At 35.7% G+C, this 13,932-nt stretch overlaps 1 protein-coding gene across 7 annotated transcripts in view; it reads left to right on the top strand.

Moving 5' to 3' along the window:
• Window positions 1-632: 632 nt before the first annotated feature.
• Window positions 633-13,932, top strand: part of pleca (plectin a) — a 192,656-nt gene continuing 179,356 nt past the window's right edge. For all 7 annotated transcript variants that reach the window (XM_051955506.1, XM_051955504.1, XM_051955503.1 and 4 more), the window contains exons 1-2: window positions 633-756; window positions 5,683-5,890. In XM_051955506.1, the coding sequence (XP_051811466.1) occupies window positions 5,686-5,890 (205 nt within the window). In that variant the 5' untranslated portion in view covers window positions 633-756; window positions 5,683-5,685. The remainder of the gene's footprint in view (window positions 757-5,682; window positions 5,891-13,932) is intronic.

The raw sequence follows: 13,932 nt of genomic DNA, 5'->3' as shown, positions 1-13,932 counted from the left end.
AGCTTAATTTATCCTTAATTGAACCAGCTCAATACAGTTTGTTGGTTGAACATAATTTTATTGGTAGTTGTCTAAACTCAACTTTTTTGTTGCTGTTGATCCCAGATATATTTTTTATAGTATAACTTCTTTGTATTTGTTAGAGGAACTTCATTTTTTATGAATCATCAGCTTAATTTATCCTTAATTGAACCAGCTCAATGCAGTTTGTTGGTTGAACATAATTTTATTCGTAGTTTTCTAAACTCAAAGTGATTAATGTAAACTTTTTTGTTATTGTTGATCCCAGACATATATTTTTTATAGTGTAGCTTCTTTATATTTAGTATGGTCTGACAGATGTGTCCTCCAGCTGCTCAGATTCTGTCCTGTAGTTAGTTTCGTGGTTCTGTCTGAGTGTGAACGAACCGAAATCAACCGTCTGAGGGAGGATCTGGAGGAGACACATCCTCCGGTCAGCCTCGCCGACTCACTCTGCTCTCTGCTCTCCGGTGCCGGTCCCGGTCGGAGCCTCCGGTGCTGCTGCTCCAGTAACGGAGGGACATGCGGGCTGCCTGTTCCTGCTCTCGGCCCGGTTCGGTCCAGGTCTGAGCGGCTCCGCATCACGCAGGACGCAGGCGCGACTCCCGCTGCGGAGGAGGAGGATGGTGGGTCTGTGAGTTCGGTTTACCGGGACGGATCCGCTGACGGTACCGCTGCACGACGGAGTGTTTACCGGGGACCGGAGTAGCAGCAGCAGCCCTGGATATTTTTAGCGTGAGTAACCGGGAACACGGAGGCCGGTTCGGGTTTTGCCGCAGCGCTGTTCGTCACATGATTTACTGCAAAACATGAGAAATAAGTCTGGAGGATGTTTGGCGTCCTGACGCTCTCCCTGCAGGTGCATCCTCATCCTCATCTTCTTCCTCATCATCATCAGCTTCCTCATCATCTTCCTCAGCTCTCACTGCAGATCAGCTCAGGTGTGGCTGCAGAGAAGCTGCAGCTGTTTTAGGATCAAGTTTATTCTGAGAAGCTTCAGATGTGACAGCTGAAGATCAACAGATCCAGTCCTGATGAGGTCCATCACTGAGGACAGACTGGTTTAGACTGATTTATACTGGTTTAGACTGATTTATACGGTTTCAGACTAGAATGATTCAGAGTGATTTAGACTGATTTAAACTGTTTCAGACTGGTTTAGACTGATTTATACTGGTTTAGACTGATTTAAACTGTTTCAGACTGGTTTAGACTGATTCAGACTGATTTACACTGGTTAAGACAAAAGAAAACTGATTTATAATGTTTCAGACTGATTTAGAATGATTTAGGCTGATTTTAGGCTAATCCAGACTGGCCCAGACTGATTTTGACTGATTCTGATTGATCTTAGACTTATTTTAGTGTAATTCAGACTCATTCAGACTGAATTAGACTAAACTTATACTGAATTTAAACGGATCCATCTAATTTTTTTAGTCTGATTCAGACTGATTTTAGACTGATTTTTGACTGCTTCACAGTGATGTTGACAGACTCAGACTGATTAAAAATGTTTTTAGACTAATCCAGGCTCAGTCCCGGTCCATTCATACCCCCCTAGCTCTAGACTAATCCAGGCTCAGTCCCGGTCCATTCATACCCCCCTAGCTCCTGGTCCTGAAGGCTCCAGGATCAGCTCCATGAGGCTCCTCAGGGTTGCCTGGTAACGGCGGGTCCCTCTGATGCTTTCATGGTGTTGGATGGAGTCCAGAGCAGGAGCAGGTCCACTGTGAATAGTAATAGAATGAGGAGAGCAGGAAGGCAGTAAAGATGATTCTTCTGTCCTCTAAGTGGCTCAAACCGCTGACAGATCCTCTGCAGTGCACCACTAATTCATCCAGACTCTCAGATATGAGGACGTTTGATGCAAAGGATTCTGCAGGTTTCAGAGCAGATCTGAGGTCTCTCTCTCTTTTCTGCCTGTCTGCTTTCTATTTTAGAAGCTATGAATTTTTAACATGACTCCCTGCAACCTTTTAGAACAGCAGCGCCTGCGTTTTCCCTCCAGTATTTAGACAGTACCGGTTATTGTATCTGCAGGTCGGGGTTTAGACTGTGGCCACGTTTCCATTCAGATCAGTCAGTGAGCTGCTGCTTTACACCGAGATATGAGGGAATGAGCTCAACCTAAAGTGTTTGAACTCCAGTTTTAGTGAAAAGCAGCTTAAAAAGTAATAATGTGTCACTGGAGACACAAATCGGTTTAAAATGTGCCAGAAAAACAATCTGTGAGTGAAGGAGGATCCAGCTCATGTTGGAATTACTGTGGGAAAATCTTTGTTGGACATTAAAAAGCAAATCTGGGTAAGTGGTATAAGTAGTTATCGCTAAGTGAAGTCAGTTTCATATAAAGTGCATTTTTCTGTAGTTTACTAATAGTACTATAATGTTCAGACCAGTCAGTGATCAACAGAGCAGCTGGTTAAACTGGGAATAAAACAAGAGTCTAAATTATTTTTTTTTTTTTTACATGGCAAATCATTATTGTACAAAAAATCTGTAAAAATCGGAAAGATACAATGGAAAATGTAAACAACAACACTGTTAAAACAGTAAATAATAATAATAATAAAATAGAATTAAATCCAATAAATAAGTTAAAGTTTTTATTTTATTTTTATTTTTTATTTTACTGTTGAAACAGTAAAAAAAATAAAAGTACAAATGACCTTTTATTATAAAAATAAAGAAACGCATTTTATAAATTATTTATCTAATTTATTTATTTATTTTTGTTAGTTTTTAGTTCTGGCCTGTTTTTATGGTTTATTTTTTTTGCTTTATTTTGTTCTGTTTATGTGTTTTTGATTGTTCTTTTACTGTCATTGTAAAAGTTTGTTTTATTTTTGAAATTTTTTTACTCTTGAAACATTAAAAAAACAACCTACAAATGAGCATTTATTAAAAGTACAGAAATACATTTATTTATTTATATTAGTTGTAATTAATTTAGGCCTTTTTGTTGTTTTTATTTTGTTCTGTTTTATCTTTTGGTTCTTCTTTCATTATGAAAGTTTTTAAATTTTATTTATTTTTTTAAGCTTTTGTTAATATTATATATAAAATTAGTTATCTTTAATTCAACAAAATTTAAAATCTGTAAAATAACAGTGAATTGTTTTAAATAGCTACAATAAACATTCTATGTAGTAATAAAATATAGTTTATATTTTATATAATATTGATATGATAGTATTGCAGTTTGAAAAAGGCAGAAAACCCATAATCAACATTAATTCAAAACATCGCTGCACCTTAACGACATCAAATGTACAATAAAAAATAAGCGTTTTTAACTTTTCTGAACTCCTTGAACAATTTACTGTTATTTTGTGTGAAATTACAGAAAAAAAGGTTGATTTTGACCAAGTCTAATGACAGTTATGATTTACATTTCAGTTTTAGCAAATATGTAAGTTGGAATAATTGGAACTTCAAAATGAATCAACTGTTCATTTGAGAGGAAAAAGGCGGTTTAAGTAGATCTGACTTTTACCAATGACACCATCATTACCTCCTGATTTAACCTGGATAAACTTAAATCAGTTACATGGTTGGTGCTACAGTTCAGTTTTCAGCATCCTTTAATTCAGTTTTATAAACCTGACACCAATCAGTAAACGTGTTTTGGATTAATAATGTTTCATTGTCTAATGAATGAATAAATAAGCGACTGTATTGCAGCTCTGCAGTTACTAAAACAACAAAGGGTACCAGAAATAGAATCCAGCTGAATCCTAACCTGAGTCTGAACTGAGGATGCTGCTGATGCCGTCGACCAATCAGAGGCTGCGGCTCCGGGCAGCATCCCGTCCTCTGAAGCTGTGACTCAGCAGAAATCAAACCGTTAGCGACGTTAGCATCACCTGCATGACCAGCCTGAGCTGCAGACGGAGCGCTTGTCCTCTACGCTGCTCTTCAGGTCTAAATATAGAAGCTCCAAAATAGGACTGGGTCAGAATTCAGTCCATTTTTACACTGAATCAGGTGGTTTAGATGTTTTTAATTTCCATTTTTTCACATAAGACATGTTGAGATGGCCTGAGTGGATGCATTTTTAATCTTCTGTGAATTCAGTTGTATTAATTACATAATAATTATTGTTTTAGCCATGCTTAAGCTCAGTTTAAAGCTCAGTTTATTGTTTTTAGTTATTTTTAACGAGAACATCTACAGGAAAGTGAAGCCAGTTTAATAAAAATACATTTTTATTGCAGTTTGTGTAAACATTAAATGCTGTAATGTCAGAAACAGCCAGTAATCAACTGAGCAGATAATCAAACGATGACTGAAACAAGCCGAATTTCTTTTTTTGTTATGTCTATCTATTGTTTCCAAACAATGTTTCCAATGTGTACTATTTCTACTCTTTCTGAATGTGTTTGGGCTGTGAACAAAACTTTATTTTGGACTTTTGGAAACACTGATCGACATTTCTCATAATTTTATGACATTTTATAGACCAAACAACTAATTAATAAATTGAAAAACTACCTACAGTTCAATTGATTGGAGTAATAAACATCATTTGCACTTTATTTTATCAGTACAATTATGAAAAAAGTCCAAAATGGAACCCTTATGTTAACCTAAACAGCAAATCTTGCATTCAAACAAATTATAGCTGAATATTTTGGATTGTGAATATTTTTTAGTGCAACTGCAACATTTCTTTCAACACTTTGTGACATTTTATTCATCAAATAACTAATTAATACATGGGAAAAATTCTGCAGAGTATTTAAATGTAAAAAATAAACATAAGTTGCAGCTTATTTCATTGTAAAATCATGAAAAAAGTCAAAAATGGAAACTTAATGTAGACCTAAACTCAAATATATTCATAAATAACAAAGAAAAACAGAAAATTCTTCATCAAAATTTTGGGATTGTGAACAACTTTTAGAGAATCCTCAGCATTATTTTGTCATTTGTTGACATTTTACAGACAAAAAAACTAAATAGTAAGTAAAATTTCGACAGAGTAAATAAATGTTAAAAAATAACCATCATTTGCAGTTTATTTCATCTGTGAAATGGTCAAAAATGTCCAAAATGGAACCATTATGACAACTTCAACCCCAAAATATTCAGAAAGGACAAAGAAAATCAGCACATTTTGCATTAAAACTAATTATAGTTGGATAATTTTGGGTTGTGAACAACTTTTAGTGCACCCTCAACATTTTTTTCAACATTTTCTGACATTTTATAGACCAAACAACTAATTAATAAAAGAGAAAAAAAATCTAGAGTCATTAAATATAAAAAATAATCATAAATTGCAGCTTATTTCATCTGTAAAATGACCAAAAAAATAAAAAATGGAACCTTAAGTTGACCTAAACTCCAAAATATTCACAAACGACAAAGAAAAACAAGCAAAAATAATGCATTAAAACTAATTATAGTTGAATATTTTGGGGTTGGGGACAAGTTTTAGTGTGTCAACATTTTTTTCTCCATTTTTTTGACATTTTATTGACCAAACAGCTAATCGAATAGTCAAGAAATCAATCCTTAGTTGGAGTTGAATGTGCAACTAATATTTGGTGACGCCATCGCTCAGAAAGCAGCGCTGAACAGATGACAGAAATGATGTAGATTCTGTCTGTTGTTCTTGATTTGAGAGTGTGCTGTCGTCTTCTGTCCGTGCAGACGATGGAGGAGGTGAAGCCCAAGCGGAGGCCTCTGGTCCGGGCGGCGTCGGAGGAGAGCTCCAGTGATCTGAGCTCGGTCAGCTGCTCGCCGTCGATCGGAGACACGCTGCCCTGGAACCTGCCCAAACACCACCGCATCAAACGCTCCAAGTCGGCCTCCGGAGACGTTCTGGACCCCGCGGAGAGAGCCGTGATCCGGATCGCAGGTACGAAGCTCACCTGGAAGCTGGAAGAGTGTTTTCCTGTGTTTGTGCTGAATGTTTGCATCTTTTCCAAACAACTGGTTATCTCCCTGTGTGGAGGAAATAACGGTGTGGATCTGTGGCCTTTTCTGCAGCTGCTTCACTGCACTGAGCTGCTGCATAGGAACAGATTATTTTATACATAAATATATAGTTTTGATATCCAGAGATGAGGAACTTGAAGGTTATTTTTTCAGAATAAGGATAGAAATGTGTGAAATAACACGTAAAAAGCTTACATTGCGTCGTGGTGATGGCAGAATTTATGTATTTTTGTCATTAAAAGCAGCCCTAACTTGCTGTTTTTGTTTGTCATAGTGACATGTAGAAAGTTGTTGGGGAGAAAAAAGCTGCAGGAAATGTGGAGATGGCAGGTTTATAGTCTTCATTTGTCCAATGAGTTTTTTGTCACAGTAACTGAGTGGAGACCAGAGGCTTCTCCGTGCATCCACTGATACGTGTGTTTCTGGAACATTACTCTTTTGTGGCATCTACCAGTAGTCCTAATATGAGGCTTAGGCACATTGAAGTATTAAAAAAGCAGAAACTCTACGGTGAAGACACCCAGCTTTGTCCTGGGAAGTCACATTGATCCAGTATAGTTGGTCAGGAGGATGTAGAAGAACCGTCATATTTCACTCTGGTGCAACATCAACGCATTAAAACCTATGTGTTATAAATATTTTGTACTTTAAGAAGACTCTGAACAATAATCTTTAATTTCTTCTCCGTCTAGAAAAATCTCTGCACTCTCAGTATTTTCCCACAGATAGAATAATTCTGTGCAATATTGTTAATTTCCGCATTATTATAAGTAATATCACAAATGATAATGAAATATTTCACCTAAAAATTATGTTAAAGGTGTAATATTTCATTTTCATTTGGCATTTGACAACATTTGCAATATTTCATTTTAATTTTCATGTCATTATTTAATTTTAGCATTTCATTTTAATTTTCATGTCATTATTTAATTTTAGCATTTCATTTCATTATTTCATTATCATGTGTGATATCACCTATTAAGTCAGTATTTAGTATATAGTTTTCTTATTTTAATTTAGTATTCTGTTGTATTTATATCTTATTGTTTATCTACTTTTAGCTACTGCATTTCTTATGTCATTTAGTTTATTCTGAGCAATATCTGGCACAAGAATTTCCTTGGGGGTTAATTCAGTCTTATCTTATCTTGTCTCATATCATATCTGATGAGATCTCATCTTATCGTATCTCATCATATTTCAGCTTATTGTATCTCATCGTATCTCATCATATTTCATCTTATCGTATCATATCATCGTATTTCAGCGTATCTTATCTTCGTATCTTAGCATGTTTTATTGTTTTGTCGTATCTCAACTTATCATATCTCATTGCATCTTATTTATCTTATCTTATTGTATCTTATCTCGTTGTACCTCATCTTATCTCAACTTATCGTATCTCATTATCGCATCTTATCGCAGCTCAACTTATTGTATCTCATCTTATCTCATGTTATCATATGTTATTGTATCTCAATTTATCGTATCTCATCTCATCTTATCTCATGTTATTGTATGCTATTGTATCTCAGTTTATCGTATCTCATCTCATCTTGTTGTATCTTATCATCTAATCTTATATCTCATCAAAACTCATCTTATGGTATCTCAATGTATCTCATCTCACCTTATTGGATCTCATCTTATTGCATCTCATTGTATCTCATCTTATCACAGCTCAACTTATCGTACCTCATCATATCTTATTGTACCTTATTTATCTTATCATAGCTCATATTTTTTTATCTCATTGTGTCTTATTTACCTTATTTTATGGTATCTGATCTTATTTTATTGTATCTATTCTTATCATATCTTATCGTGTCTCATCGTATCTTTTCTCATTATACCTTATTGTACCTTATCTCATCTTATCTTATCATAGCTCATATTTTTTTATCTCATCGTGTCTTCTTTACCTTATCTTATGGTATCTGATCTTATTTTATTGTATCTATTCTTATCGTATCTTATATCTCATCATTTCTCTTCTCATCATATCTCAACTTATCGTATCTCATATCACATATTTTATTTTATTGTATCTCATCTTATTGCATCTTATTTATCTTACCTTATCGTATCTCATCGTATCTTATTTATCTCATCATACCTTGCTGTATGTTATTGTATCTTATCTCATCATATCTTAAAGTATTACACATTATATTCACAATTTTGTACATACAAGTGAAAACTTGGCACATGACGTTTTATTTATGATGGTTTAACAAGATAAATGTCTTCATTGGCTGTTCCAGTTTGCATACAGACTTCAGATCCCCTATTTACCAGTTAGAGAGGTTCATTGTGTGATATCAGAGACGTCTTGTTCCAATGATTCACGTCTCCTGGTGGGTTTAGAGCTGCCTGCAGAGTCTCTTTATCCACCAGAGATCTCCTCCAGATTCCTTTGTTACAGTCCGTTAGAGCATCAGCTGCCTCAGCATTTCCTCCGGTCTCTTCGGACCACCAGCATCGTCCTCCCTCCTCCTGGTATCGATCAGTGGGGTGGGGTGCTGCAGTGTGACTGGGCGTTATTGTCTCTGCACACAGAAACAGTAACATCATCACCATAAAATACATCCAAACACTCCTGCAGAGCTGATTAAAGAGCCGCAGCTTAGTCACGATCCGGCTGATTTATACCTGATAAAGTAATCCAGGATGTGATGAACTGTGTGAGATGAAGGCGTCTGTGTCGGTGTTGTTGGATCGCTGCCATAACGCATTCATCCTGAGACATGTTCAAGGCCGAAGCCACGACTTTATCTCCCTGCAAATGGAGGCATTTGTTATGGAGCTGCAGACGGTCTGTCGCTCAGTAAGAAGCTGCGTGAGGAGTTTGTGTCGCTTTCTGACATGCGAGTTTATCGATCAGATAACTGCAGCTGCTGACAGTTGATCTGATTACAGGAGGACAGAGTGAAAGTGATGAAACAACATAAATACAGAGCTGGAGGAGATAAACCTTTGAAGAATTATAGCAAGAAGAGACAAAATTATGATGGTTGCATGACTCATAACAGCCAGTAGATATCTGTAATAATAATAATAGTGCTAATAATAATAATAATAACAATACTACTACTACTACTAATAATAATAATAATAGATGGCTGTAATATCAGTTCTTTGCTGCACATAATGTCCAGAATGCACCAAATACCAAACACGATTCCTCAAAAATTATAAAGCTGATTAATCCCTGTTTTTTATAGCCTAGCTGCACTAGACAACCCACGGCAACGAATTTAATTCTCTGCTAGGGTGGGTCTAGTTACCCTCGGTAAGCCTCGAGGTTGGATGCTCCTAAAACTGGCCGGACCAATCACCATGAAGTGTAGAGTCAGAAGGCGGGCATAACTTAGTGACGACAGAGGCGCGACGATTCTGACAGAAACAACCAGAAACAACTAGCCTAGCCGCGCTAGACAACCCACGGCAACGAATTTAATTCTCTGCCAGGGTCGACAACAAAAACGACAACAGTAGTTGAGCTCCATTAGCACCGACTCTGAATAATCTTTCTGTTAACATGTCTGTAATATACTTGAGCTTCACCCATTGACTGTATAAATAAGGCTTCATCGAACTATCGCATCCTCTGATTTCCGGCGCTCTAGGAACTACGTCAGCCTATTCATTGTGCTGATTGGTTGTATACCTACCCAATTGCTGCAGAGTGATTTGAAAGACAACCTTTTAGCCCGCCTCCCTCCCTGTTGAGAGTTCCTAGACCCTTGCGTCTTCAGACGTGGGTCTAGCGTGGCTAGGTTTTTGCTAGTTTTTGCTAGTTTTTATGCATCGTCAATACAATATTTGACACTTTATGATGCATTTTTCACTTTTTTAATCATACTATATTTTATACTTTATTGTGCATTTCGTACTTCAGTATATCTTTATTATTTATTTGTATTTGTGGTGGTATCATGGTACTATTTCTGCTTGATACAGGAGCAACAGAGTTTCACTTTTGGGATCAATGAAGTATTTCTCTTCTCTTCTCTTTTATGCTATTTTATTCTATTCTATTCTATTTGCAATTAAGATGAAAACATAGCTTGCTTGTCAGGTATTCAGTGAATCCTTGGATTTTTTGAGTTTTCATGCATTTCTTTCTGTAGTCACAACTTTAATTCAAAATTCTTATCATTATATTTAGGGTAAAGTAATGTTTTATGTAGTTTTTGTAGGATTAAATGCCTTAATATATAAACTACTCAAATAAACTCACTTTAAAAATAACACTTTAGAGTCCTAACCCCAACAGCTTAGTTTGGTTAATTCATTATGCAAAACTTAAAAAGAAAAATCAACTTGTCTTGACTAATGTAAATAGTTATAGTTGTTGTTTAGAGCTGAAAATGCATCAAATAATGAAATAGTTGAAGAAAAGTAATTAATTTGCAATCATTTTAATAAATTCTCAACTTTTGAAATATAAAATAAATCAGTTTTCTCTGATAAGAGACGAGAAAACTGACATTTTTTAGCTTTAGGTTGTCAAAAAGGAAGATATACGAGAGTGTCGGCTTGAATTGTGGATTTTTTTTCATCTTTATTTACGTATTTCTGTCTTTTTTAAACTGCTTTTTACACACGTGGACAAAATTGTTGGTACCCCTCAGTTAAAGAAGGAAAAACCCACAATTCTCACTGAAATCACTTGAAACTCACAAAAGTAACAATAAATAAAGATTTATTGAAAATTGAATAATCAAAAACAGCCATTACTTTTGAATTGTTGATTAACATAATTATTTAAAAAAACAAACTAATGAAATAGGCCTGGACAAAAATGATGGTACCCATAACTTAATATTTTGTTGCACAACCTTTTGAGGCAATCACTGCAATTAAACGATTTCTGTATTTGTCAATGAGCGTTCTGCAGCTGTCAACAGGTATTTTGGCCCACTCCTCATGAGCAAACAGCTCCAGTTGTCTCAGGTTTGATGGGTGTCTTCTCCAAATGGCATGTTTCAGCTCCTTCCACATATGTTCAATGGGATTCAGATCTGGGCTCATAGAAGGCCACTTTAGAATAGTCCAACGCTTTTCTCTCAGCCATTCTTGGGTGTTTTTGGCTGTGTGTTTTGGATCGTTGTCCTGTTGGAAGACCCATGACCTGCGACTGAGACCAAGCTTTCTGACACTAGGCAGCACATTTCTCTCCAGAATGCCTTGATAGTCTTCAGATTTCATCGTACCTTGCACACTTTCAAGACACCCTGTGCCAGATGCAGCAAAGCAGCCCCAAAACATTACTGAGCCTCCTCCATGTTTCACCGTAGGGACAGTGTTCTTTTCTTCGTATGCTTGGTTTTTGAGTCTATGAACATAGAGTTGATGTGCCTTACCAAAAAGCTCCAGTTTGGTCTCATCTGTCCAAAGGACATTCTCCCAGAAGCTTTGTGGCTTGTCAACATGCATTTTTGCAAATTCCAGTCTGGCTTTTTTATGAGTTTTTTTCAGCAGTGGTGTCCTCCTTGGTCGTCTCCCATGAAGTCCACTTTGGCTCAAACAACGACGAATGGTGCGATCTGACACTGATGTACCTTGGCCTTGGAGTTCACCTTTAATTTCTTTGGAGGTTGCTCTGGGCTCTTTGGATACAATTCCAACGATCCGTCTCTTCAATTTGTCATCAATTTTCCTCTTGCGGCCACATCCAGGGAGGTTGGCTACTGTCCCGTGGGTCTTGAACTTCTGAATAATATGAGCCACTGTTGTCACAGGAACGTCAAGCTGTTTAGAGATGGTCTTATAGCCTTTACCTTTAAGATGTTTGTCTATCATTTTTTTTCGGATGTCCTGGGACAATTCTCTCCTTCGCTTTCTGTTGTCCATGTTCAGTGTGGTACACACCTTTTCACCAAACAGCAGGGTGACTACTTGTCTCCCTTTAAATAGGCAGACTGACTGATTATGAGTTTGGAAACACCTGTGATGTCAATTAAATGACACACCTGAGTTAATCATGTCACTCTGGTCAAATAGTTTTCAATCTTTTATAGAGGTACCATCATTTTTGTCCAGGCCTGTTTCATTAGTTTGTTTTTTTAAATAATTATGTTAATCAACAATTCAAAAGTAATGGCTGTTTTTGATTATTTAATTTTCAATAAATTTTTATTTATTGTTACTTTTGTGAGTTTCAAGTGATTTCAGTGAGAATTGTGGGTTTTTCCTTCTTTAACTGAGGGGTACCAACAATTTTGTCCACGTGTGTAGGTGCAGGTGTGAGAACAAAGCAGTGTTTCCAGTGAATATAAAAAAAATCTGATTTTGGTTATTCTGACAGATATTCTGGCTGTAATTTGTGTCACAACTTTAGCAGGAACAGTCATTTTTGCATTTCATTTCCACTGAAGACCATCTGGAGGCTGTGATTTGTAGTTTCACAGTGTTTTTATAATGATATCTGGTGACACATTTTATCTTTATGTCAAATATCCACAGTTCCTCTGATGTCACACTTGTCCATGTTGTAATTTTGGTATGATTTTCATTCATTTTTCAGCGCTATCGGGCCTCCACCTGCTGTTTATGTTCTGATATCAGACTGATGCTGATGAAGCAGAGCAGGATGTTCGTGTATTATTCCTGCTGGTCACTAGAGGACAGTATCTAAAGATGAAATGCAGCAGATTCCTCTTCACCGAACCTTCCAGCTCTGTGTTTTCATTCACAAACCTTCATTTTCTTTCTTTGTATTCAGTCACGTACAGAATTAGATGTTTTATTCAGAGTAACATTTAGAGCTGAGTGTCTGAAAGAGGCAACAGAAAAAAGAAAAACGGAAAACATTTTTTTTAATGGGGCAGGGGCCAAGCATATGGAGTCACAGGAGTGCCACATCAAAATATAAATAAATAAATGTGGAAATATAAAGAGAAATAAATAAATAAATAAATGAAAAGGAAAATTTCGTGTTTGCTTTTACTTTTTGTTTTTTCCTTTTATTTCTTTATTTATTTATTTCTCTTTATATTTCCACATTTATTTATTTCTTTATTTCTCTTTATATTTCCACATTTATTTATTTATTTATTTATTTCTCTTTATATTTCCACATTTATTTATTTATTTATTTCTCTTTATATTTCCACATTTATTTATTTATTTATTTATTTCTCTTTATATTTCCACATGTATTTATTTATTTATTTATTTTTTTGATGTGGCACTCCTGTGACTCCATACAAGCAAGGTTCTAATATCACTTTTTACCAATTAAATTAATTCTGAACGTGGAAAGTAGTGCATCGCTTTATCTAATGTGGCTTATGAACTCGGTCAATAGATTTATAAAATAATTCAGAGTGAAGTAGATTTTTCTCTAATGAAGTGCTGAATTTTTGGTTTTGCTGCTTTGCTGCTGCTTCATGTGTGTTTTCTTTCTAACTTAGATGTTTTCTACATGAAATGCTGATTTCTTTATTCCAGTACATTGTTCTTGGGCTGTTTGTTATTGCACTGTACCTGCTCTGTCAGTTTTCTCTGATTTCTGATTTTAGCTTATTAAATGTGAATGTTTTCAGGTTTCTGTCCTCCTCTATGAGAGCAAAATAAATATCCTAAGCTGATTTTTTTTTTCAGTTTTCACCATTTTCTGACATTTTATAGAACAAATAGCTATTCACAAATAATCCACAGAATAATCTAGTGAAAATATTCATCATTTGCAGCCAATTTTGTTTATAAAATGTCAAAAAGTATATATTTTTAAAATGCCAAAGATAGCGCTTTTAAGTTGACCAAAACCCAAAGATACTACAAAAAAAATTAAGACAACAGGTGAACAAGAACATTAGTTATACTTAAAAACTCAAACCTTTGGCTTTGAAAAACACTGATTGACCTTTTTCACCTCTTTCATAGATTTTCAGACCAAAGTGCTAAATGAATAATGGGGAAAATAATCCATAGATCAGATGATAATCTGTA

Source organism: Acanthochromis polyacanthus, chromosome 11, assembly GCF_021347895.1.
Source record: "Acanthochromis polyacanthus isolate Apoly-LR-REF ecotype Palm Island chromosome 11, KAUST_Apoly_ChrSc, whole genome shotgun sequence".
NCBI lineage: Eukaryota > Metazoa > Chordata > Actinopteri > Pomacentridae > Acanthochromis > Acanthochromis polyacanthus.
The sequence above is the reverse complement of the archived record's forward strand: the minus strand, read 5'-3'. Positions and strand labels throughout refer to the sequence as shown.